At 38.2% G+C, this 26596-nt stretch overlaps 1 protein-coding gene across 1 annotated transcript; it reads left to right on the top strand.

The window, feature by feature from the left end:
• The first annotated feature begins 3160 nt into the window (after positions 1–3160).
• Positions 3161–19359, top strand: LOC100252113 (probable methyltransferase PMT7). Its single transcript, XM_002274247.5, has 7 exons — positions 3161–3475; positions 3569–3983; positions 4408–4697; positions 5572–5955; positions 18217–18463; positions 18602–18740; positions 18892–19359. The coding sequence occupies exons 1-7, from the start codon at positions 3304–3306 to the stop codon at positions 19048–19050; spliced, it is 1806 nt and encodes a 601-aa protein (XP_002274283.2). The 5' UTR covers positions 3161–3303; the 3' UTR covers positions 19051–19359.
• Positions 19360–26596: the final 7237 nt, after the last annotated feature.

Raw genomic sequence — 26596 nt, 5'->3', positions numbered from 1 at the left:
TATGAAAGTTGCATGCTGAAGGGAAATGACAGCAAATTTTATTAAAAACAGGATTTTGGAACCTAAAAGAAACTTAAGGATGAAAAATGGGAGAGTTGAATTTTATTTGGAAATCGAAACTTGAAAAGTTATTTACAAAATAGACTTTAAAATAAGGATGGAAAGAATAGAAGGGTGGCACGTGACATAAAGGTGTTCATGCACAATGATGTCTTGCACGTGGGCCCGAGGGGCAACTGATGTAGCTTGTGGGATTGATGATATCAGCTGATATATTCTCTGACTTTCCCCTCCTGGCGACCACCATATAAACCATGCATGCCTTCAAGCAATCTGGTATTTGCTTCACAAGCATGACAGATGCAGCACACACCATCGTCACCATCTTTTTTCATCACCACAGGCTATGCTCTCCACTTCCCATGACTTGATTTGGCTGATAAGGAGACTCGAGAATTGTTTCAACTGGGTGAGTTTAGCGAGACACGTGTCCCCTAGTCATTGGTGAGACTTTTGTAAAATGCGACATACTCTTCTTTAATAATCTCCCCAGATTTCCTCATCCAGATGGTCATTTGCTCGTCGACCAAGGACCACTCACATGAAGCTTCCTTGATTTTCTTCTTCAAAAATTTCCTTCTCAGTGGTCTTTCCAATCCTGTGACTTCCAGATATACCCTTCATCATCATTGTGCTTGATAGTGACGATCGCCTTCTCAAACACCAAGTAAGCCAAGTAGAATCCTATACCAAACTGTCCAATCACGTTCTCGTCAATGCCAACAGCTGAAACTTCCACAAACTCCTCATGCAGGCTACATGGTGTGAAATACGGGCGTAAAAGGTTTGGCATATATGAGTACCTTTAGGGAACCGGGTAGTGGGAGAAATGGACGGGTGGTGGTGAAATTAAGATAGATAAATTGTAGGAGATGGGCACGAGGAATGGAGAGATGAGTTGGGTAGTAGGCACACTAATGGACAAGGTGGATATGGATGACGGGATTTAGTCAATGCAGAGAAAGCTGCAAGGGACATGAGGTGCCTCCCCATAAACTCAATGGCTTCGTCATATTCAAACGTTACTCCAACAGTCTTGAGCTCCTCCTTTCTGAATGGGCAGCACTGACAAAAAAAACCTGGATATTACCCGTGACATTATCTCCTGCTTCTGGGTCTTGATCATACTCTTTCTTTCTTTTTGTTCGTTCTTCAATATATCTTATTTCAAACCTTTACATTGCACAACTAACGCCTGGACATAAACACCATAAAGACAGTACCAGCAAACTTCTTGGTCATGATGGGACCTCTCCCACGCTTAACCCGATCCAAGGACATGATGACCAGCTTTAGGAGAGGGATTTTTGAAGGAGATCATGATAAGAACCATTTCGGCAAAGGTGACGATGAACAGAAGCTGGATCATGTTCTTGTTGATGAAAAATGAAGCTTAGGGCAGCAGCAGATGGAAATGATTGCTGAGGTGACGGAGGTGTTTCGCCGCCGGCGTCGTTTGAGGACATCTTTGCTTGCTTTATTTCTTTCTCAATACCAAGCACTGATAGAGACACCCTTATTTGGAGAAATCTTGAGGATCCAGTAGTACAGTGACACGCGCGAGTCAATTACAGCTTGAGTGCAGCAAACTTTCCATCTTAAGAAAACCCCTCCTCACAATTACTTTCTCTTTTTATGCTGTCATTACATCTTATGTTGTTTTCCCTCAAACTCTCCCATTTTAATAGCCGATGACTGAGAACCAATCTCTTGTGATACCCTTCCCCTTCAGACGAAAATGGAAGATCTGATGCAAAATACGTGTGGATACCAAGAACAGGGGATGAACAGCAAAAACAGATCAAGGATAAAAGGAAGCAAAATCAACCCATCCAAGCCTCATTTCATGTATTTATCAATGGGCTCAGATGCGGGGGGTGGTCAAGATGATTTTCAAATGGATTTCATAAAGAGAATAAGTTCGCAGTGACCAACAAACTCACAGAGAGAAAAAATCAAACCAACTTTTAGAAAATAGATTAGAAACAAAACACAAGGTGAGTACAAGCTAGCTTCGCCATCAAAAAGAAATTTACTACATCCAGAAAGCATCAAACAAATGACCTGGACACAAAAACAAACCCATGGAAAAACATACCTATGTCGCCTTTGGAGTATTTGTCTCTCTCCTTATCTTCAGAAAACCCCCTTGTTGCCCCTTCCTCTAAAAAAACTTATATCCAGAAGCTCCCTAAACTCTCTCCTTTGCTTCCCTCCAAAATCCCCCCTCCTCAAAAAAAAAGCACCACCTCTCCTGAAAAAAACTCTCTCTCCAAATATCTCTAACGGCCGAGCCTCTGTCCCCACTCCCCTGCAGTTGCCAGCCTCACCCGACACCTCCATGCAGCTGGCAGTCCTCAAAAATATCTCATAACTGCCTGAAGAATCACTTTACAGGTGTCACCACCTTTGCCTCTCAAATCCACTACTTGATCCTTCAGCAGCCTGTCAAGAGGCACCACGCGGCCTCCTAAAGCTGCTCCACCTGGCAAAATTTGCTACAACAATTACCCCCCAAAGTGGGGGTCTACACCCATCTTTTGTGCTACATCTTCCCTTCTTTTTTCTTGGTGTGTGACTTCTCAGTTATTAATTAATATAATATTTAATACTAGTAGAGTTCTTAAAATTTAATATATTTCATTTTCTTTCCTTGGGACAATTCTTATTAATTTCTTATTAAACAAATTTGAAAGTTAAAATAATTTATTTTAGTTTAGAATATAATTAAATTATGTTATTTATTAAAATAAAAATATATTTATTTAATATTTATTCAAATTCATTTGTTATATTGACATCCTTAACTTTTTTAACCTTGAAAAGTATTTATTTTGGATAAAAATATACTTATTTTTTTTCAAATATATATGTAAATAATTAATTTATCAAAAAATATTTATATAAAAAATAAGTTGTTTTTCAAGAAAAAAAAAAATACGGGTACATGCTACTTTTATCCCTTTTAGTCAATTAATTTAATTAATTAATTCCAACCACGGTATATGTCTGAGCTCATAATTAGTAATTTAATATAATTAAGAAGGGAAAAAGGAGGCATCTGCTTGTGAATTAAGAGTAGCTGTTAATTTAATATAATTAGCCCACAATGGCTTCACCACTTTCGTTTCACTCATCTCTGTGCTGTCTTCTCTCACACAAAGCAGCTGATCTCCAGAAAACCAATGTTGGTGCCGCCATTGCTGTGAGAAAAAGGTGGGCTGAGAATAGGCAGAAGAAACGATGCTGTCAGCGGCGTTCGATTTGAAATCTGGCCAGCTCATATTGGTGGCTTTGCTTCTCATGTTCGGCGCCTTCTACTCCGGCACTTTCTTCGGCAACAATTCCCCCATCTACGTTCCTCAATCCACCTCCAATTCTTCTTTTTATTCTTCCTCTTCCCCTTCTTCATCTGGTACGTTTTGCTGTTTGGTTTGGTTGGGTTTGGGGGCGCTCTGTTTTTTATGGGTTTGGGTTGTTTGATTGGATCTGGCTTGTGTTGTTGCAGGGTCTTCGAGATTTACCAACAGGGTTGCTCTTACTTATAGGAAGACGCCGCTTTTGATATCGGAATTTGGGGTGGATGTATGTCCATTGGAGTTCAATGAGTATATACCTTGCCATGATGTGTCTTACGTTAATACGTTGCGTTCAAGTTTGGATCTTTCCAAGAGGGAAGAGCTGGAGAGGCACTGCCCTCCGCTTGAGAAGCGATTATTTTGCTTGGTACCTCCGCCCCAGGATTATAAGATACCCATAAGATGGCCGAGCAGCAGAGACTATGTGTGGCGGAGTAATGTGAATCATACGCATCTTGCGGAGGTTAAAGGAGGGCAGAATTGGGTTCATGAGATGAATCAGCTCTGGTGGTTCCCTGGTGGCGGTACTCATTTCAAGCATGGAGCTCCTGAGTATATTCAGAGGTACATGTGCTGGGTTTGTTTTCTCGAATAGCCTCTATTTTTTTTTTTTTTTTTGCTTTTTTTTCATCAATGTCCATGAATATCCACAAATGCATGCATCTGCAAAATCTATCTTTATCTTCCGATGTATGTGGAGTCTGTAGATGAGTGTTTTGTTTGTGGAGAAAGAACATAAAAATATGAGATGCAAAATTGGCCTTAAGTCCTGATGGTGATATTTTATTTTCAATTTTGCTAGCATATGTGAGGGCAATTGGGGGCTTGGCTAATTGTTTACTTGAGCCGTTGCTAACTTGGTTTTTTGGTGGAGAAGTGATGCTTTACTCTATTAGTTCTGTAATAAGATTCCGTTGGCTTTTTTTCTCAAAAATAAATGTTAGGGAATCACTTTTGTTAAATTGTCCAAACTTTATTGTGAATGCAGGTTAGGAAATATGACAACCAATGAAACCGGTGATCTACGATCCGCAGGGGTATTTCAAGTTCTAGATGTTGGTTGTGGAGTTGCCAGCTTCTCAGCTTATCTACTTCCCCTTGACATACAAACAATGTCTTTTGCTCCCAAAGATGGTCATGAGAATCAAATTCAATTTGCTTTAGAGCGAGGAATTGGTGCAATGATTTCGGCTATATCCACCAAACAGCTACCATATCCCTCTAATTCTTTTGAAATGGTTCACTGTTCCAGGTGTCGTGTTGATTGGCATGAGAATGGTTAGTTTCACTATATTAAATGTTTATATACGTTTTTATTGACATGGGAACAATAAATTTCTGAATTATCTTGCTGCACTCCTTAGAAAGGGAAAAAACAAAAAAGGAAAAAAGGAGAAGAGGTCTTTCGGCACTAAAATTTGGTACACAGGCACTCTACTTGAGATCAACCTTTGGTAGATGTATCATGGGTACACCTGCACTAGCCTCAATCTCTCCTGCCACAGGAGATAGGCATGTATGGAAAGTGGGAGGTTCTTAGATATGTTCTATATGTTTATTGTTCAGGAAAGAAGATTTTGAATTGTAATTTTTATGTGGGTGCTACTGTTAGTGTTTTAGTTTCTCTAGGATTTGGTTAGTATTTTCTCAGCAGTTCTGAGTTTATTTAGTCTTGTTATTTTTGGGCCTGTAAATGGGGATAGATTTGATTGTATTGGGGGATTTGGTTTTTAAATAATATTTCATAAGAGTTCATCTCTTATTTCCTACCATCTTGTGTGGTTTGTTATTAGTGATGCATCTTTCTATCACTATTTTGCCTTCAACATAGTTCACTCTATTGTAATTGATTTAGTTAATCAATTGATGATTCACTGCCCTTATAGGGGGGTTTGCAGTAACCCCATGAACTTTGGTACTTTTGGATAATCGGAAGAGGCTTATTTACTTCTTGGCTTGCTATTCCTTTGCTGATATGGTGTAGGAAATGTTTCTGCTTTTGTAATTTAACATTACTGTATTCTTATTCTGGTGAAAACTTCCTTTGGCCTTACCAGGTCTCAGAATTTGCTGGGTTAAGTCCTTATGGCACATGTCTTGTATCCTCAATCATGTTTGGCCCTTCTGTTTTACACTTTTTTTTCTCCTGCAGATGGTATTTTACTGAAAGAACTTGATCGCCTTCTGCGATATAATGGGTATTTTGTCTATTCGGCTCCACCAGCATACAGAAAGGATAAAGATTTCCCAATTATATGGGACAAGTTGGTGAATCTGACTTCAGCAATGTGCTGGAAACTCATAGCTCGGAAAGTTCAGACAGCAATATGGATTAAACAAGAAAATCAGCCATGCTTGTTGCACAATGCGGATCAGAATCTGTTTAATGTATGTGATCCTGATTATGATTCTGGGACATCATGGAACAAACCACTCAGGAACTGTATAATATTAGGCACTTCAAGATCGGATTCTCAGAAACTCCCTCCCAGACCAGAACGTCTTTCAGTATATTGGGGCGGTCTTAATGCCATAGGTATGCCCTTTTTCTTTTCTCAAATTTAGAGGATCCAATTTTCTGTTCCTGTTTCTTTCTACTTCTCTTTGTTATTCTTAATCATTTCTGATTATGGTAGCTTATCAAGGCAGTACATCCTTTAAGCATCTAGATCTAAATCTGAGGCATTACCCTGTGTGATTTTCTGCCACTTGGCAATAAGCCCAAAACTTAAAATGCATATAGCAGATTTCTGTATCATCTATAATGGATTACCAAAACCCTTTTGCTTGTTATGCTAGCAGCCCAATAAGGTAGCCTATTTTTAGGTTCAAAGACCCAACAGATATCTGGTGTTTTCTAGATGTACAAGCATTAATCTAACAAGTAACATTGTGATTTTGAGTGAAGTGAGCAGCAATTTGATGAGGCAAAAATTCTTGCTTTTTGTTCTTTCATTTGGTTAATATGCACAATCATTAGGAGGACACTTGATGCCATGAAGATTGAGATACAGTTTGGGTGCAAAAAGTGGATAATTGTGGTCCAAAGGGAAGAAGATTTTGTTGGTGGGCAAATCTTGGATGTTGTTTTGATAGCAAATGAGGTCATTGACTCTAGAATTAAAGGTAACTTGAGAGGAATCATTTGCAAGCTAGACATTGAAAAGGCTTATGACCATGTTGATTGGAGTTTTGTTGGAGAAAATAAGCTTTAGATCAAAGTGGATTAATTGGATTAAATGGTGTATCTCTACAACACGCTTCTTAGTCTTGGTAAATGGATCCACTTTAAGTTTCTTCCAAAGCTCTGAGGGGTTGAGACAAGGAGACCCTTTGTCCCCGTATCTCTTTTTTGGCAATAGAAACTCTCCCTTGCATTCTGCTAAGGGCAAAAGAAAGGGGTTTTATTGATGGCTACATAGTAAGGGGTAGAAATGGATTGGGGGTGGAGGTTTCTCACTTGTTATTTGCAGATGACACACTCATTCTTTGTGATGCTATCAAGGAGAACTTGGAGTACTTGCATTGGATCTTCATGTGGTTGGAAGCGATATCAAGGCTAAAGATCAACCTAGGGAAAAGTGAGTTGATCCTTGTTGGAGATGTTTCTAACTTGGAGGAGCTTGTTGGGATTTTAGGTTGTAAGGTGGGTGCTCTTCCTACTACCTATTTAGGCCTACCTTTGGGAATCCCTCACAAGTCCTATAGGGTTTGGGAAGGAGTGGAAGAATGCTTGCTTTGTGGAAGAGACAATATCTTTCAAAGGGGGGAAGACTGATTATGATAAAAAAACGTTTTGTCTAGCTTACCGATTTATTTCATCTTCATCTTTGCCATCCCGAGGAGGGTAGTGCTGAGATTAGAAAAGATCAGAGGGATTTTCTATGGGGAGGGGAGGCTTTGACTCATAAGTTGCATTTGGTGAGCTAGTTTGTTTGTTGCTTGGAAAAACAAAAAGGGGTTTATACATCATAAATTTATCCATCTTTAATAAGGTGTTGTTGGGAAAATGATCCTAGAGATTTATGAGTGAAAGGAACCCCCTTTGGAAATAGGTAATTGTAGGAAAGTATGGGCAGGAAGAAGGGGGGGTAGTACACTAAAGAAATAAGAGAGGAGTATTGATGGGGGAAAGCCTTTTAAAGTTTATTCAAGGAAGAAAGGGAAGACCTAAGTAAACTTTAAGTAGGATTAATATTAATTAGAATTGAATAGGGATTGGTATTTGTTGGAGTCTAATTAGGATTAGCTAGTTGAGTTATAATATAATTAGAATTTGAGTCATGATAGGTTATTAGAGTCCTAGTAGAATAAGTTATTAGAGTCCTAGTAGACTTTGGATTTCTTAGAGAAGCTTATAAATAGACTAATCAATGTAAATCAAAGGAATGAATTTTGATGAATAATATTATACTTTCTTTCATTGCAAGGTTGCAACCCTCAATGGTGAGACCCCATTGATTTTCTTCTAGGTGAGACTCCTAGAAGGCCTTAGTGAGACTCTAAGGTTTTCCATCTTTTTTTCATTGTTTCTTCTTTCTCTCTATTTCTTATCTTATAATTTTCTCTACCATAAAGTTTATTCTTTGTTCCTCTCCTTACACCCTAAAAATAAAACCCTAGCCCACCTACCCTTGAGTGTAGGCAACCATCCTAGGGTTGTCCTACATCAATTTTGGTATCAGAGCCAAAATTCTTGGCTTGAAGGCATATGCAATTAAGGAGCGGAGCAATTTATGCAAGCATGAGTTCCAAAAAAACTTCTAGCAATCAAGATGCCGCTACATTACGCTTGGAGGAAATTTCAGCCACACAACAATCCCATCAAGATGCTATAATACAACTAAATAGCAAACTTGATGAGATCATGAAGTTATTAGAAAAGAGCCAAGAAAAACGACCAATTGAAGAGGAAATTGCAAGTCATCAATTTAGACAATCGCCAAGTCGATCACGCGAAGAACAAGACAATTTTATGATGGGGAATCAAAGAAGGGCCAAACTTTTTGAGCTAGATGATAATGTGACAAAAAAGGTACGTCTTGAAGTTGCTGAATTTTATGGAAAACTAAATCCAACAGCTTTTCTTGATTGGATTATGTCAATGGAAGATTACTTTGATTGGTATGCAATGCCCGAAAATAGAAAAGTTCGTTTTGTGAAGGCAAAGTTGAAAGGAGCAGCACGTCTATGGTGGCATAATATTGAGAATCAAGCTCATAGAATTGGCCAGCCGCCTATTGACACATGGGACGAGATGAAGTTGAAGATGAAGGAGCACTTTCTCCCAACTGATTATGAACAACTTATGTATACAAAATTGTTTTCCCTTAAACAAGGTACCAAGTCCGTTGAAGAATATACAGAAGAATTCCATGAATTGAGCATTCGAAATCAAGTGCGGGAAAGTGATGCTCAACTTGCAGCTCGCTACAAAGCTGGACTTCGAATGGAGATTCAACTTGAGATGATAGCTGCACACACTTATACCGTAGATGACGTTTATCAACTAGCCCTCAAAATAGAAGAAGGCCTCAAATTCCGGGTTTCCAGGCGTCCAAGTTCACAAATTGGGAGCACTTTCTCCAACAGGACAGCAAGCAAACCTTTAAGCACATCAAACTTCAGAACTCCTAATCATGTGAATGGTGGGGGCAACATTCAACAAACTTCGAATGTGGCTTAAAAGAATAGTAATAAGGGTAAAAATTCAATGAGTAATGGAGATAGAAAAGTAGACGTGACTCCTTTATGCTTTAAGTGTGGTGGGCATGGTCATTATGCTGTTGTATGCCCAACCAAAAGTTTACACTTTTGTGTTGAAGAACCAGAATCTGAATTGGAAAGTTACCCAAAGGAAGAAGAGACCTACAATGAAGATGAAGTTACTGAAGAATTTGACTACTATGATGGTATGATGGAAGAACATAGTCTTGTAGTACGACCTTTATTAACTGTTCCAAAAGTAAAAGGAAAAGAAGATTGGCGACGTACTAGCATTTTCCAAACACGTATTTCTTGCCAAGGGAGATTATGCACCATGATCATTGATGGAGGTAGCAGTTTGAACATAGCTTCACAAGAACTTGTTGAGAAGCTAAACCTTAAAACAGAGAGACATCCAAATCCATTCAGAGTAGCATGGGTTAATGACACCTCTATCCCGGTAAGTTTTCGTTGTTTAGTAACATTCCTTTTTGGTAAGGACTTTGAAGAGTCTGTATGGTGTGAGGTCTTACCCATTAAAGTAAGTCATATTTTACTTGGAAGACCTTGGCTCTTTGATAGAAGAGTTCAACATGATGGCTATGAAAATACATATGCTCTCATACACAACGGACGTAAGAAGATCCTTCGTCCAATGAAAGAAGTCCCTCCAATTAAGAAGTCAAATGAGAATACATAATCAAAAAAGGTACTTACTATGTGTCAATTTGAAAATGAGAGCAAGGAAACTAAAGTTATTTTTGCTTTAATGACTCGGAAAGTGGAAGAATTTAAAGAACAAGATAAGGAATATCCAGCAAACGCACGTAAAATCCTTGATGACTTTTCTGACTTGTGGCCTGCAGAGTTACCTAATGAACTCCCTCCTATGCGTGACGTACAACATGCCATTGATTTGATTCCCGGTGCATCATTACCAAATTTACTAGCCTACAGAATGAATCCAACAGAGCATGCTGAATTGAAAAGGCAAGTTGATGAATTACTTACTAAAGGCTTTATTCGTGAAAGCCTAAGTCCTTGTGGAGTTCCTGCCCTACTAACACCACAGAAGGATGGATCATGGCGGATGTGTGTGGATAGTCGTGCAATCAACAAAATCACAATCAAGTATCGATTTCCAATTCCAAGACCTGATGACATGCTAGATATGATGGTTGGATCAGTAATCTTCTCAAAGATTGATCTAAGAAGTGGATATCATCAAATATGTATTAGACCAGGGGATGAATGGAAGACATCTTTCAAAACTAAGGATGGATTGTATGAGTGGTTAGTCATGCCGTTTGGACTAACCAATGCTCCAAGTACCTTCATGCGGATTATGACGCAGGTATTAAAACCTTTTATTGGATGGTTTGTTGTTGTCTATTTTGATGATATTCTTATCTATAGTCGATCTTGTGAAGATCATGAGGAACACTTGAAGCAAGTAATGCGCACTCTTAGGGCTGAAAAGTTTTACATTAATTTGAAAAAATGTACTTTCATGAGCCCTAGTGTTGTATTTCTTGGCTTTGTTGTGTCTTCTAAGGGTGTTGAAACAGATCCGGAGAAGATCAAAACTATTGTTGATTGGCCAGTACCAACAAATATCCATGAGGTGTGAAGCTTCCACGGAATGGCTACGTTCTATCGACGATTTATTCGAAATTTCAGCTCTATTATGGCCCCAATTACTGAAGGCATGAAACCTGATTTATTTATTTGGACCAAGGCGGCCAACAAGGCATTTGAAGAAATCAAATCCAAGATGGTGAACCCTCCTATCCTACGCCTACCAGACTTTGAGAAAGTATTTGAGGTGGCCTATGATGCTTCCCATGTGGGAATTGGAGCAGTCCTTAGCCAAGAGGGACATCCTGTGGCTTTCTTTAGTGAGAAGCTCAATAGGGCAAAGAAAAAATACTCCACATATGATCTTGAATTCTATGCGGTGGTGCAAGCAATTAGGCATTGACAACATTATCTCAGTTACAAGGAATTTGTTTTGTATTCAGATCATGAAGCCTTGCGATATCTTAATTCTCAAAAGGAGCTTAACTCTCGACATGCAAAATGGAGTAGTTTTCTTCAATTGTTTACCTTTAATTTAAAGCATTGTGCAGGAATTGAAAATAAAGTAGTTGATGCCCTTAGTAGGAAGGCCCTTCTCTTAGTAAACATGTCAACCACTACAATTGGATTTGAAGAATTAAAGCATTGCTATGACAATGATGCTGATTTTGGAGATGTTTATTCCTCTCTTTTGATTGGTTCAAAAGCAACATGTATTGATTTCCAGATTTTAGAAGGGTACTTGTTTTATAAAAATCGTTTATGCTTACCAAGGACTTCTCTACGTGATCATGTCATATGGGAACTTCATGGAGGCGGAATGGGTGGACATTTTGGACGAGATAAGACCATTGCTTTGGTGGAAGATCGCTTCTTTTGGCCTAGTTTAAAGAAGGATGTTTGGAAGGTTATCAAACAATGTCGAGCATGTCAAGTAGGAAAAGGTTCAAAGCAAAATACGGGGTTATATACGCCATTATGTCAAAGGACAGCTTTGCTGTCCACACTTCTTTCCTTATTTTAACCCACACTTCTTTCCTTATTTTAGCCTACAATTGTTTTCTTATTTCTCCATTTATTATTCTGTACAGTTAGCATATATTATTTGACAGATTATAGTTTACATGTATAAGACTAGAATCATGAGGGAATTTATTTGCTTTTATTTGCTTTCCATGTATAGCATCCTTGTAAAGTCTATATATAATATACAAAACTCAAGGCCAAGGTATTCGGCCATTCATACAATATTTTGACATGGTATCAGAGCCTGTGTTCTAAACCTAGAGTTTACACGCTTTCTAGTTTTTCTTTGGGTTTTCTCGGATTTAGCCCTAAGGGCTCTCGGATTTAGCCATAGGGGCTCTCGAATTTAGCCCTAGGGGCTCTCAGATTTAGCCCTAGGGGCTCTCGGACTATAGCCTAGCTTTTGGGTTTTTTTTTTTTTTTTTTTTTTTTTCTGGTGGTTGTGACAACACATCTGTGGTGTGATCTTGGAGTTTTCTTTAGGTTTCTTCACTTCTAGGCTCTTGGAGATCTTCGATTATTTGGAGGTTTATTATTAGATTTAGGCTCTTTGACGATGTTTTTTTTCTTTTTTGTTTCCTAAGCTATTTCTGTCTTCATAATGTCTGGAGAATATTCTATTGTTCGTTTCAATGGCAAAAACTATCTTAGTTGGGAGTTTTAGTTTAAGATGTTTGTGAAATGTCGAAGGCATCGTCTCCCTGAGGGACATTTTCAAGTTCTTACTTGGTTAGTCACAAGCAATTGCCAAAGTTTGTTGAGAAAGCGTATCTGCAGTGGGTTTGGACTCTGACACACATAGCGGGCGCCATTAATCCTACCTCCCCTGAAGAAATTACAGCCCCCTTCAATGGTGGTAGTTTTGCGACCTCATTTCTTTCAAATTTTACAATTGAATTGGCCTCATGTTTCATTCCCTGGTCTCTCTGGAATATTAGGCTGAAGGAAATGGCCTAGAAAATTGAGAGGATTCAATTTTTCTTCCAAATTTGTTCTTCTCCCCCTCCCACCTCCCCATTCCCCTGCCCATGTTATCATCAACAACTAAATTGCGGTGCTAACAATAGCTACCATCTGGTGAAATCATTGTTCCATGCTGCTGCTAAGTGCTAACAGAAAAAGTTGGGTTAAAAGAAGGGGATCAAAGAGCAATTAATTGATTCAAAAGTCATGTGTCCTGTTGTGATTGGCTTTAGGGTTTTGTCTGTTGATCTCTGTGTTGCTTTAACCAATTTTTATTTACAGATATTGTGACATCCAATGTATATAAATTGGGCGACAAGCTTAACTTTAGAAAAAAAAAATAACCCAAAAGTTGGGCTAGAGTCCGAGAGCCCCTAGGGCTAAATCCGAGAAAACCCAAAGAAAAACCTAGAAAGCGTGTAAACTCTAGGTTCAAAACACAAGCTCTGATACCATGTCAAAATATTGTGTGAATGGCCGAATACCTTGGCCTTGAGTTTTGTATATTATATATAGACTTTACAAGGATGCTATACATGGAAAGCAAATAAAAGCAAATAAATTCCCTCATGATTCTAGTCCTATACATGTAAACTATAATCTGTTAAATAATATATGCTAACTGTACAGAATAATAAATGGAGAAATAAGGAAAGAAGTGTGGGCTAAAATAAGGAAACAATTGTGGGCTAAAATAAGGAAAGAAGAAGTGTGGACAGCAAGTTGTCATGGAGAAATAAGGAAACAATTGTGGGTTAAAATAAGGAAAGAAGTGTGGGCTAAAATAAGGAAGTGTGGACAGCAAGTTGTCCTTTGACAGTCAAAGGACAGCTTTGCTGTCCACACTTCTTTCCTTATTTTAACCCACACTTCTTTCCTTATTTTAGCTTACAATTGTTTCCTTATTTCTCCATTTATTATTCTGTACAGTTAGCATATATTATTTGACAGATTATAGTTTACATGTGTAGGACTAGAATCATGAGGGAATTTATTTGCTTTTATTTGCTTTCCATGTATAGCATTCTTGTAAAGTCTATATATAATATACAAAACTCAAGGCCAAGGTATTCGGCCATTCATACAATATTTTGACATGGTATCAAAGCTTGTGTTCTAAACCTAGAGTTTACACGCTTTCTAGTTTTTCTTTGGGTTTTCTCGGATTTAGCCCTAAGGGCTCTCGGATTTAGCCATAGGGGCTCTCGAATTTAGCCCTAAGGGCTCTCGGATTTAGCCCTAAGGGCTCTCGGATTTAGCCCTAGGGGCTCTCGGATTTAGCCCTAAGGGCTCTCGAATTTAGCCTTAGGGGCTCTCGGACTATAGCCCAGCTTTTGGGTTTTTTTTTTTTTTTTTTTTTTTTTTTTTTTTTTTTTCTGGTGGTTGTGACAACACATCTGTGGTGTGATCTTGGAGTTTTCTTTAGGTTTCTTCACTTCTAGGCTCTTGGAGATCTTCGATTATTTGGAGGTTTATTATTAGATTTAGGCTCTTTGACGATGTTTTTTTTCTTTTTTGTTTCCTAGGCTATTTCTGTCTTCATAATGTCTAGAGAATATTCTATTGTTCGTTTCAATGGCAAAAACTATCTTAGTTGGGAGTTTTAGTTTAAGATGTTTGTGAAAAGTAAGAAGCAAGACAGAGTCTCTAAGTCATCTACGGAATCTGAGTACCGGGCGATGTCTCTTACTTGTTCTAAAATCATTTGGCTTCGAGGTTTGCTTGCAGAGTTAGATTTTTCTAAGACCGATCCTACACTTCTACATGCCGATAATACAAGTGCTATTCAGATCATGGCCAATCCTATCTATCATGAGCGCACAAAGCATATTGAAGTGGACTGTCACTCTATCCGTGAAGCCTTTGAAGCTCGTGTTATCACTCTTCCACATATTTCCACTGACTTACAAATTGTTGATATCTTCACCAAGGCTCTCCCTTGTCATCGACATTGCTTGCTAAGTAGCAAATTGATGTTTGTTGATCAACTTGCATCAATTTGAGGGGGGCTGTCAAAGGACAGCTTTGCTGTCCACACTTCTTTCCTTATTTTAGCCTACAATTGTTTCCTTATTTCTCCATTTATTATTCTGTACAGTTAGCATATATTATTTGACAGATTATAGTTTACATGTATAGGACTAGAATCATGAGAGAATTTATTTGCTTTTATTTGCTTTCCATGTATAGCATCCTTGTAAAGTCTATATATAATATACAAAACTCAAGGCCAAGGTATTCGGCCATTCATACAATATTTTGACAATATACGCCATTACCAGTTCCTTCCAAACCTTGGGAAGACTTGAGTATGGATTTTGTACTTGGATTACCAAGGACACAACGGGGCTTTGATTCTATATTTGTTGTGGTTGATAGATTTTCCAAAATGGCACATTTTATCCCATGTAAGAAGGCTTCGGATGCTTCTTATGTTGCTGCCTTATTCTTTAAAGAAGTAGTTCGATTGCATGGATTACCACAATCCATTGTTTCTGATCGCGATATCAAGTTTATGAGCTATTTTTGGAAAACCTTGTGGGCCAAGCTAGGTACTCAATTAAAATTTTCAAGTTCTTTTCATCCTCAAACTGATGGACAAATAGAAGTTGTCAATCGCAGTCTTGGTAATCTTTTGAGATGCATTGTGAGAGATTAGTTGAGAAAGTGAGATAATATCTTACCACAAGCCGAATTTGCTTTCAATAGCTCCACTAATCGTACTACTGGGTACTCATCTTTTGAAGTGGCATATGGGCTGAAACCTAAGCAACCTGTTGATCTTATACCATTACCTACTTCTGTCCGCACCAGCCAAGATGGTGATGCATTTGCACGTCATATACGAGATATACATGAAAAGGTACGAGAAAAAATCAAAATCAGCAATGAGAACTATAAAGAGGCAGCAGATGCACATCGAAGATATATTCAGTTTCAAGAAGGTGATCTAGTGATGGTTCGTTTACGACCAGAAAGATTTCATCCAAGCACATATCAAAAGCTTCAAGCTAAGAAAGCGGGTCCATTTCGGGTACTAAAGCGGTTGGGTGAGAATGCTTATTTGTTAGAGCTCCCTTCAAACTTGCATTTTAGTCCAATATTTAATGTGGAAGATTTGTATATCTACCATGGCCATCACAACGATGTAAGTGAAGAGTTGGATCTTCAATTACCACCTACTCTTAGCCCACGTCCTAAGATCGAGTATGTTCTTGATGATCAACTTGTGTCTACTCGACAAGGTGGATACCAAAATTTTTTGGTGAAATGGCGAGGCAAACCACATTCTGAGAATACATGAATTACGACAACGGATTTTCAGAAGATTAACCCCGATCTCTATGAATTGTATCAAGCATCTAACTCGTCGGAGCCGAGTTCTTTCAAGCCGGGGAGAATTGATGGGGGAAAGCCTTTTAAAGTTTATTCAAGGAAGAAAGGGAAGACCTAAGTAAACTTTAAGTAGGATTAATATTAATTAGAATTGAATAGGGATTGGTATTTGTTGGAGTCTAATTAGGATTAGCTAGTTGAGTTATAATATAATTAAATTTTGAGTCATGATAGGTTATTAGAGTCCTAGTAGAATAAGTTATTAGAGTCCTAGTAGACTTTGGATTTCTTAGAGAAGTCTATAAATAGGCTAATCAATGTAAATCAAAGGAATGAATTTTGATGAATAATATTATACTTTCTTTCATTGCAAGGTTGCAACCCTCAATGGTGAGACTCCTAGAAGGCCTTAGTGAGACTCTAAGGTTTTCCATCTTTTCTTCATTGTTTCTTCTTTCTCTCTATTTCTTATCTTATAATTTTCTCTACCATAAGGTTTATTCCCTGTTCCTCTCCTTACACCCTAAAAATAAAACCCTAGCCCACCTACCCTTGAGTGTAGGCAACCATCCTAGGGTTGTCCTACATCAAGTATGGTGTGAGTGTGTGGAAGACAATCAGAGGTGCTTAGGGATAGAACATGGTTCAAGGTTAGAGTCGACAACATGGTGAAGTTTTGGATAGACAAGTGGTGCGGGGACACTTCTCTAAGGGAATCATTTCCAGCTCTTTATTCTATGGCCTCCTTAAAAGATGCTTGGGTGGTTGGCGTCTGGGATGGTGGTAGTTGGGGCTTTAGATTTGTTAGACAGTTACATGATTAGAAACTTGAGGAAGTGGAGGTATTTTTTGGGAGATTGTATGACTACTTCATTAGGGTGGGATCTGAAGATACCATGGTGTGGTTGGGGTCAAAGAATGACACCTTCTCAATTAAGTCTTTTTACTCCTCTTTGGCTTGTAGGAGAGTAAAACCTTTCCCTCGTGATATAGTTTGGAATTCTTAGGTCCCAATGAGAGTTAGTTTTTTTGCTTAGGAAGCTACATGGGCTAGGATTTTGACTCTAAATCAGCTCAAAAGGAAGGGTTGGAGGATCTTTAATAGATGTTACATGTGCAAAGAAGATGAGGAAACGAATGATCATATTCTCCTTCATTGCACGAAAGCATGCAATTTGTGGTAGTTGGTTTTTGTTTTGTTCAGTGTATAGTGGGTGATGTACTCTTCAATTAGGGGATTTCTCTTAGGTTGGGGTGGTTTCTTTGTTGGGAAGAAGAAAAAAGGCTTGAAAGGCTGCTCTATTATGTGTGTTCCGGATCATATGGAAGGAGAGAAATAGGAGATCCTTCGATAATTGTGAAAGCTTAGATCAAACAATTGAAAGTTTTTTCTTGAATTTTTTTAGGATTGGCTTAAATTGTATCTTGGAGATGGCTCTTTGTTGATGTTAGGATTTGTGGATTGGTTTAGGATCTATGTAGGGCGTGTTTGTTGTTTTTTGTGTCTTCGCACCTCCTTTTGGGTCTTGTGGCTACTTTGTATACATTATGCATACCCTCTTTTATTTATAATACATTTTCCTTATCTATCAAAAAGATTTTGTTGGTGGGTTTATTTAAGCTTTGGATTAGGGAGCTTAACAGAATATTGTGTGTCCATATATGTATTCTAGTTTCATAGATTTCTCTTTGCCTATTTGGGTTCTAGATTTTATGGAAATTTTGCTGGACTTGGATTCAGTTAGGGTCATGTGATTCTACAGGTATTGATTCAAAATTTTTGGGATGGTCTGGGACTAAACTATTGATGGATTTAGCCCTGTCACTGGGATTTCATGCCCTTCTAGCTGGAAGGAATTTGTAAAGTCTCAATTTCTGGTTTATATAATTTATTTACTCAATTCCTGTTTCCAAACTTAATGGTACTCTTATACTGCATTTTATTTAGTAATAGGTGCGAATATGTTATGGCTATCCTCTTTTCCAACCTCACAGTGGTGAGGCCAAGTTGAATAGTGGAGCATGACATGGTCTACTGGAGTTTCATCTAATCATTTGGGTTCTATCACTAGTATTGCTTAGAAATATGCAAATTATGTTAGTTTTTGTCAGTTTGGTTTGTCAACTCAATAATATTTTTAGTTTTTGTCAGTTTGGTTTGTCAACTCAATAATATTTTTTATGACAGGTATCGATCAAGAGAGATTTATTTCGGATACCATCTTTTGGCAAGATCAAGTTAGCCATTACTACAGGTTGATGAATGTTAATAAAACTGATATACGAAATGTCATGGACATGAATGCCTTGATTGGGGGATTCGCTGTGGCTTTGAATACATTTCCTGTTTGGGTGATGAATGTCGTTCCTGCAAGCATGAACAATTCCTTGTCTGCTATTTATGATCGGGGTCTTATTGGTTCTTTTCATGACTGGTAAGCAATCAGCAAGCTATTGCATTTGCTTATTGTGTGCTAACTTTACATTGACCAGTATATTATTGATCTTATTACAGTGGTAATTGTACCCAAATAAATATGTTATCCACTATTAATATTAATGCCTTACCTTAGGTGCGAACCATTCTCTACATATCCACGCACATATGATTTGTTACATGCCAACCATCTCTTCTCTCACTATCAAAACCATGGAGAAGGTTGTTTACTTGAAGATATTATGCTGGAGATGGACCGCATTCTGCGACCCCAGGTAATGATTCTTATTAAACTCATCTTTTATGCATGTATACGGTCAAAAACTGAAATTTAATTTCCATGGTCATTGCAAAGCAGAGTCTGTAATTACCTACGAGTGAGTTGCTTTATGAATTCAAGATTTTATTAAGAATATTAATGTGCAGGGATTTATCATCATTAGAGACAATGAACAAATCACATCGAGAATCAGAGATATTGCTCCCAAGTTTCTATGGGAGGTTGAATCACATTTGCTGGAAAATGAACAGAAAAAGATGGATTCTGTGCTAATCGCTAGAAAGAAGTTTTGGGCAATAGTATGAGGCATACTAGGTAGGGTAGTGAGCTTACCGGAGTACATATTTTGTTCCAACCAACCGAGAGGCTGCTTGTATCTTTGAGGCTGGTGGATGTCTGTTTATTTTCGTGGTGTATCTGCATAGATGCTTATTGACCTTGTGCAATGAGACAAGGTTGCAAGTCTTCCTAATTATTCATTTCTCTGGGATCAATTTATTTGTACATGTTTTAGAGAGAATTTTCTTACACTAAGGCACTCGTCTTATATGTTGTAAACAGAGAGTGTTAATACTTTGTTTCTAATATTTCCAACAAAAATTTTAAAATTCCAACTGGTTCTTTGTGTGTGCGTTTTCGCATATGCGTGTGTGCAGGCGTCTGTCTATACATGCAATGAAGTATCTGGGATTTATTCTAGCACGACTCATGGGCGTTATCAGGATAATTATAACGATGTCATAGCTTATATTCTTGATTACACCTTACAACTATTAATTGCAAGTTTTTTGGAAATGGGACTTGTGCATGTACTGCTTAATACCCATAAGCATAAGTCACCTTATCTTGGGGCAGCCTTCTCAGGGTGGGCTTGGCCGATTCTTTATCTGGGTTGGGCCAACTATAGAAAAAGTAATACACGCCCAAGCCAACTATAGAAACCATAGAAAAAGTAGGCCCCATATATATACATACATATCAAAAGATAATAAAAAATAATGGTTTCCACTTAAAACTCCGAGGTCTTTGGGAATTGTTTGATCCTCTTTCTCCGAGGAAGAGGCAGCTAGAAAATACCAATAGAAGAGGAGTTCATCTCTTTTTTGAGAAACAAGTAGGCTATCTGGTTGAGAGAATGGGATTGGAGCAACAAGTGGGGCTATTTCTACACAAAATTGTGCTTTGGGAGCAAGTAATTGAGACATAAAAAAATAATAGAGAAAACACACGTGCCGATTGCAATTAAGGAGAGTGGATGATAGTTGATAGTAATAATGGAGGGGAGCGGCGAACCCCTGGCTGGTGAAAAATGAAATAAGAAAAGAGGAGTGGTGGGGGACAACCTGAAATAGAATAATAAGAGAGAGTAATGGGATGTGGTTATTCAAGCGGGGGTATGATTAAAGTAAAATGGTGTGTCAAGTATTAGGGGAGAACAGTTGAAGTTAAAAAAAATTTGGAATGTAGCAATTGAATCAGAGCCCATGCATGAGGGGATTGGCAACAAAGGACAATGATGTAAATTTAAAGGAAGCACCAGAGAGAAGTCTCTCCCTTGGAATGTGTCAAAAGAGAGAGGCCACTAAAAAGGAAAGACGCTGATATGACAAGACAGCCCCACGCTTGTCGGCCTAGCCCCCACACTCAGAGCCACAGGGCCACCACCACCACCTCCTCCCACCACCACCCCCCACCCCCACCTCCTCCACCTTCCCCACCCACCCATTATTTCATTTGCAGAGAGTTGCTGCACTTCCTGCCCCCACCCGGCCCCCTCATCCCTCTTCCTCCTCCTTCTCCCATTCAATTCAAGCTTTGGATTAGGTCTCTTTTCATGTCCCCTAGTACCATTCGGATTGATATTCGATAAGTTAAAGATTTCTCTCTCTCTCTCTCTCCATATATGTAGATATATTTATTTATTTTACCTAAATTCAAAAGCAAAGATTTACCCTAAATGCATCCCATTTAGTATTTATTTGAAGAATTTGATTAAAAAAAAGTCATATGGTCCTAAGAAAAATTACGATGACAGTGGGTCTTTAGTTCAATTTTCAGCCTCCATGATGTCAAATAATGTCAAGAAAGAAAGGAAAAAAATATACATATAGACAGACCCACTTCCTTTTGAGATGGGATTGAGTCTCTGGCTTGAGCCCACAACCCCCAACAATACATTGAAGACTGATGCACTTTCGATCAGTTGAAGTTAGGGCCATCATGTACACGTAGGTGGGCTCGCATTAATATAACCTTGACACCACTGGGGACAAGTGGATGATGACCCCACGTATGAGCCCAACTGGGCAAGAAAAAAAAAGAGAAAGAGGAAGGATGGCCTTCCCTTCATTGATTAGTATTAAGGTGAATTATATAAAATGACAAATGGTTCACGTGATGGCGGATTTGTAGGAACAAAAAAAAAAAAGAAAAAAGAAAAAAGAAAAAAAAGAAGAGGAATATTGAGGTGTTGGAATATTATGTCATGGTCATAGAAACAGATGTTATCACCATTATTTTGGGAGAATTCCTTACGCTACCAATTGAAGTCTGTGATTGAAACCAACTTCAAAGGAAAAGAAAAGGTTTGAGTGATTGAAACCAAGAACAAAGTTAATAAAACTTACTAGTTTTCAAGACAGGTTTCAATCATTTCCAAAAGAAAAATTAAAAAAATAAAAGACAAATTTCAAGTGGGCATTCATCTATGAAGAAAGTTAGTGTCTATTGGATTTCTAAAATGAAGCAACTCATTCTTCTTTATGCAAACTCACCTTACTGGAAATTTAAAACTGGGAATTCTCTTGGCAGACATAATTATGTAAAGTTGATTAGATGTGTCTGGGTTCTGAAGAAAGTAATTGGAGAATTCAAAAGTAGGGCAGTTTTTCCTCTCATTGCAAGCTGCTAATGCTTCATGAAAGAAACTCCCCATCTCTCTCTCTCTCTCTCTCTCTCCTCTCAAAACACAATTAGTTGTTTTGTTTCTAGAAGATTTTGTATCACTTAATGCCCCTCTGGCTAATAAGTGGGAAGAGTTTGATGTTTTCTGGGTGCTTTTTTAGCAAACCCTAAATATATTCAAAACTTGATAACTAGCTAGTCCTTTTCTCCTTGCTTCTTTGACACTAAATGGCAATGTTTTGACTTATGCTTTCAGCCATAAAAGGTGCGCACTTTCATGAAAGTAAAGGTCGAGATTTCTGGTAAACCATAATTTAGCTTTTTTTGTAGTTGGATTATGCAATACTGGAGGCAATTCAAGAGCTGGTTTTGTAGTGTTTCTGAAAAGAAGTTTTTCAAATCAATTTTTTGTGTTCCAAAAATAAGTTTTTGAAAATCCATTTTGATCTGGTAAATATGTTTTTAAAACCCTAAATGACTTACCCATCCTCCATATTTCGGATTGTAAAGAATATCTGATGGGCCACATGCACTAGCATATATTACTACTGATTCTATATTTTATTAAAATATCTGTACAATAATATAAAAGCATACGTGACAGGAGAAAGCAACATTTACAAAATTTGAAGGGATAAGTATACATATTTAATCTATGGCCCGCTTGACTATAAACATTAACATTATAGATGATAAGCTACCTTGACTATATTATATTTGAATAAAAGCAAAAAAAGAAAGTAGAATAGTGGAGATGATGTGATGACAAGGGCATCCAAAAGTATAAAATATTTGATAAAGTTTTGTCGTCACTGAATATCCATGATTTTTATTAATACATCCTTCTCAAGATGTGGGTTCAAAGGCAAGGTACCATTTTTGTCTAACATGGGTTGCGGACAAGAACATTCCTAGGGGCTGGAGGAGTAGCCCCGTGGGATCTCTCTTATAGAAATTGCAGAAATGGGGTTGCTGTATTCACATGTCTCCATTCACCCTAGCTCACCTCCTTTTTCACCTGTCAGTACCGCCTGTGAGGCTGTGACCAACTCTGTATTTTTGTACCCCAATTCAATTTTACTTTGAATTTGAACACCCATCAAGCATATGGGGCTATTTATTTATTTTTAAATCAAAATGTGGTGCTCTATTTAAAAACAAAAAATACAAATTCGACTGCAGTGGAACTGGTAAAGGTGTTAAAGAGGGCAGAGTTGAGGAAGAAAGACGGATCAATGCGAAAAAGAGGGCAAAAGGAATGAGAGAGACTGAAAGAAGCGACGTAAGAGATCTGAGAGAGAGAGAGATGGGGGGAGACTGGTGACTGGTGAGGTGTGTCAGAAGGGGGTCACGGATGGCACGTGGGAGTCAGTGCCCAATACACACCTGGAACCTTCTCAGTCCAAGAACCTCAGTGTACACACCACACATGTGGGTGTGTAAGAGGAAGAGGAAGGGGAGGAGTCACTGATGGAAAAATCATGGGTCACCGACACGTGTCGGGTTGGATGGACTCTTGATGGGGACCGTTTCTACGTGATCGTACGGTTGATAACCCATTTTATTTTTATGGGAAAAAAGGCTGAGGCTTGGTGATGATACTGAGAAGGAAAGGTCAGTTCATATGTCTATATCACATCCCTCACATGCACTGCCTGTCTTGTCACATCACTTAAGAATCAAAACATCCATCACCATTACCGCTCTCTGCATTTCTCATACGGATTTTACTGTATTTTCAACTGTATACACCTATACTTTTCTACTTTTTGACTTCCAATTTTTAATAATCGCATCTCACAACTCCCCTCTCTTTTATCTCTTGCTTTTTTTATTCAAAATTATTTCTTCAAACCTTATATAACCACATCTACCCTAGTGGGTTCCTGTTTAGTTATGAACTATACTCCTACTTCATTAGGTCGATTAGGGCTTCTAAAATTTTAGTTCTAAATTTAGTTTAAGATTAAGTTTCGGCCACATTTGAATCAGTCTAATGCTGCTTCAAATAGACTGTTAAGCACACAAAGAATGGAGTTCATTAAGCAAAGCTTTATGAACAATACATAATATACAGCTGCAGATCATGGTTCTTGTCGGCTTTGTCAGGTTCATGGCTAGTCACAGGCGCCCTAGTTATTCTTGCTAATCATCCCAATTGCGGGCTAAATTTATATGCAAAAGCTTTAATGGTGGAGGACTAAAGAGGGTCGATCCATAGCTTAATATGCCCCATTTATATAAAAAAAACCATTATAACTGTCCCCTTTTGTGGAGAGTAGTGGTATATGTGGAACATAATTACTTTAGCAGTCATCCAAAGGCATAGCCTCTTTAATATCTTTATGGCTTTATATTATATTCATCGGCCTGTTTTTGGCTAGTGAACTACCTTAAATAAGCTCACCAATTCACTGTTTCCAGCAATTTCATGCCCAAACTCAATATAATCTACTTGTTTTTATTTTTTTAATATGGAAAGCGAGGTGGAGTACTGCATGCAAAGACAAGCCTTTACCGTCCAATCCATCCATATACATAAAAAGAAGAAGTAAAGAAAAGCAAAGAAAAGAAAGAAGATAGAATCATATAACACAAACAATAAGGAGGTGGGTCACTAGCTTTATCTCTAAAGCACAAGGTTGATTATTCTCCTGAGGTAGGATGATAGATAGCTATGTAAACCACATTCAGTAGACTACCCCTTCTTGCCAAAAAGAAGGGAAGGCAAATGATGCAAGCCAATTAATGGATCTTATGCATGCATGCATGGATGTATAATGTACATATAAAAGCAAGGGAAGGGTGGGGGGGAACCATATAACATAACGGTATGTGTGAGGAAGCTTTTAGTAATAAAAAAGATTCTGGATTCAAAAGATGTGTAATGCTGGTGCAAGTGAAACCTTAACTGAAAGTCACTGTACTTAATGAGAGTCTGATATAAAAACAAAGTCGATTGATTGGTGGAAAAGCAAAGGGTTTGAAAAGCATGCTTTAAGTGGTTGGAGACAGCCTTTCTAAACCAGATTTTTTAGAATGATAACATGTTGAGGCAATCTCATAAAGCGTGTACAGTTTCCACACAACTTTAGCTGCCATCCTTAACAAACACTGCTGTAATGGACTGAGAGTAGTAGTTACATCGGCTGATTGGCATGGGATCCTTTAAGGGGCAGTTTGGGAAAGGCAAAAGAACATGACCCAGTGCAGTGACCGTAGCTGAGCAGTGGGGTCTTAGTTTTTTTGGGGTCCCTTTGCCTATTTAGGTTTTTGAGTTTTTCATCTCCAAGGAGCAGCTGGTTACATGCCGATTCTTCAGAGAGATCTTTTTTTGGAATCCCCCAAACAGATCTTTAGCATATGGTTTGGCTTTCAAACTTAGATTGTGTGACAAATAAGGTGAGTCAAGGGGACAACTCACCAGCCTGGAGTGAGAGATGGGTCCCTCAAAAACAAAGGTGGGAGAGAGGAGGAATGCGGCAATCAAATTTCCATCAACTTCCCACTCAAAGCAAGTGTTGTGCCCATCTCATTATGGTAGGGCTGCCCCAATTTGTGGAGGTCAAAGGGGTTTAGGAAAGTGGATTTTTTGCTAGGATCCCTCCTTTGCTTTTATATTTATGGGTAGTGGTCTCCTAAAGGCATGCAGGGTCATTCAAGCTTTAATATTTCCTTCCTTTTCTTTCCTTTTTTTTTTCTTTTTTTTTTATTGTTATCTTCAAAATACGTACAATTCTACTCCCTAATTACCAATGAGACTACCCATGCAAACATGCATGCATGCAAGCAAACTAATGTTGAAATAATTTCGTGATACCTCAATTAATTGATATATGGAAAAGGCTTAAATTAATCAACAATTGATAGCTGTTAAACATGTAGAGAGATATATATGATTATGCCAGTTAGCCAACACCTTGCTTATAGATAGTCAACGAATCAAGGGGACATGCAAGGTGGGCCCTGTAAATCACTCCCATCCATGGCGAATAAAGTTAATTCATACAACACTTAAAGGTTGTGGAATGGGACCCCTCATCCTCATCTATCTCAAAGCCTCAAGATTATGTGCCAAAACACTCTTTCTGGCAGTTGCTTCTCCTTGTTAGGTCCCTTTCTTATAGTGGATGTGATTCACCTTCAAACGAAACAAAATTGAAGAAAGTGACAGGGATAACACAATCTGCCCTTTGGCCAATAAACCTTTTACACACCTAGAAACTATTCCTAATAATTTCCTTTGGTTCTTCTCACTTTTCAGAGCTCTTACCCAAGAGTTCAAACCACAACATCTTCCTTCTCTTCACCATCTCTTTTTACAAACTATGTGTTAATGCTTGGAACTCAAAGAGCATTAATTGTCCCTTGGTCACGTGAAAAAGTTAAAAAAAGCGGTTTGCATTTTGTACCTTCTCACCATGGGGCAAAACTGGCTGGGGCAAATCTAATGGTGCTATTGTTTTTAATATATGATAATATTTGACGCCTCTTATAATTAATAATATAGGTATTGGTCGATCTGGATCCATTTGGTGGCCCTTCCATGCCCTCCATAATTGTTGTCATCAACATAAGGACAAGTTTTGTCCTCTCGTCCTCAATTGGCCTATACGTGTAATTAATTCCATACATAAAGTATTGAATATTTATTGTTCACTGATGTGTTGAATAGAAATTATATAATCTTTGAAAGTAGGAATTTTTCCAACTATAAAAAGCTAAAATAAACTACATCCTTATTGACTTGGGTGCATCATCCAACTTGTACTCATTTCTTATGCAAAAAATTGGGTATCTTGTGGTGTTTAAGAACATTTCAAAGTGACACCTTGCATTTCCTCATACCATTAGCTAGTTTGAGATCGGAGTGTTATACGTATGGTTCAAACCCTAATGATTTCAGGGAAGACCTGCGGACACATGGCACCTTTAAGTAAATACATG

Source organism: Vitis vinifera, chromosome 8, assembly GCF_030704535.1.
Source record: "Vitis vinifera cultivar Pinot Noir 40024 chromosome 8, ASM3070453v1".
In the NCBI taxonomy this organism is placed as follows: Eukaryota; Viridiplantae; Streptophyta; class Magnoliopsida; order Vitales; family Vitaceae; genus Vitis; species Vitis vinifera.
Note: the sequence above shows the minus strand (reverse complement) of the source record. Positions and strands in the feature narration are given on the sequence as shown.

What these genes read in the sequence shown, in the direction of transcription:
- LOC100252113 (XM_002274247.5), top strand. Translation starts at nt 3,304, where the DNA reads ATGCTGTCAGCGGCGTTCGATTTGAAATCTGGCCAGCTCATATTGGTG. An exon ending in TGTTGATTGGCATGAGAATG is followed by an intron (nt 4,698 to 5,571) that starts GTTAGTTTCACT and finishes TTTCTCCTGCAG; the next exon opens with ATGGTATTTTACTGAAAGAA. An exon ending in GGGCGGTCTTAATGCCATAG is followed by an intron (nt 5,956 to 18,216) that starts GTATGCCCTTTT and finishes TTTTTATGACAG; the next exon opens with GTATCGATCAAGAGAGATTT.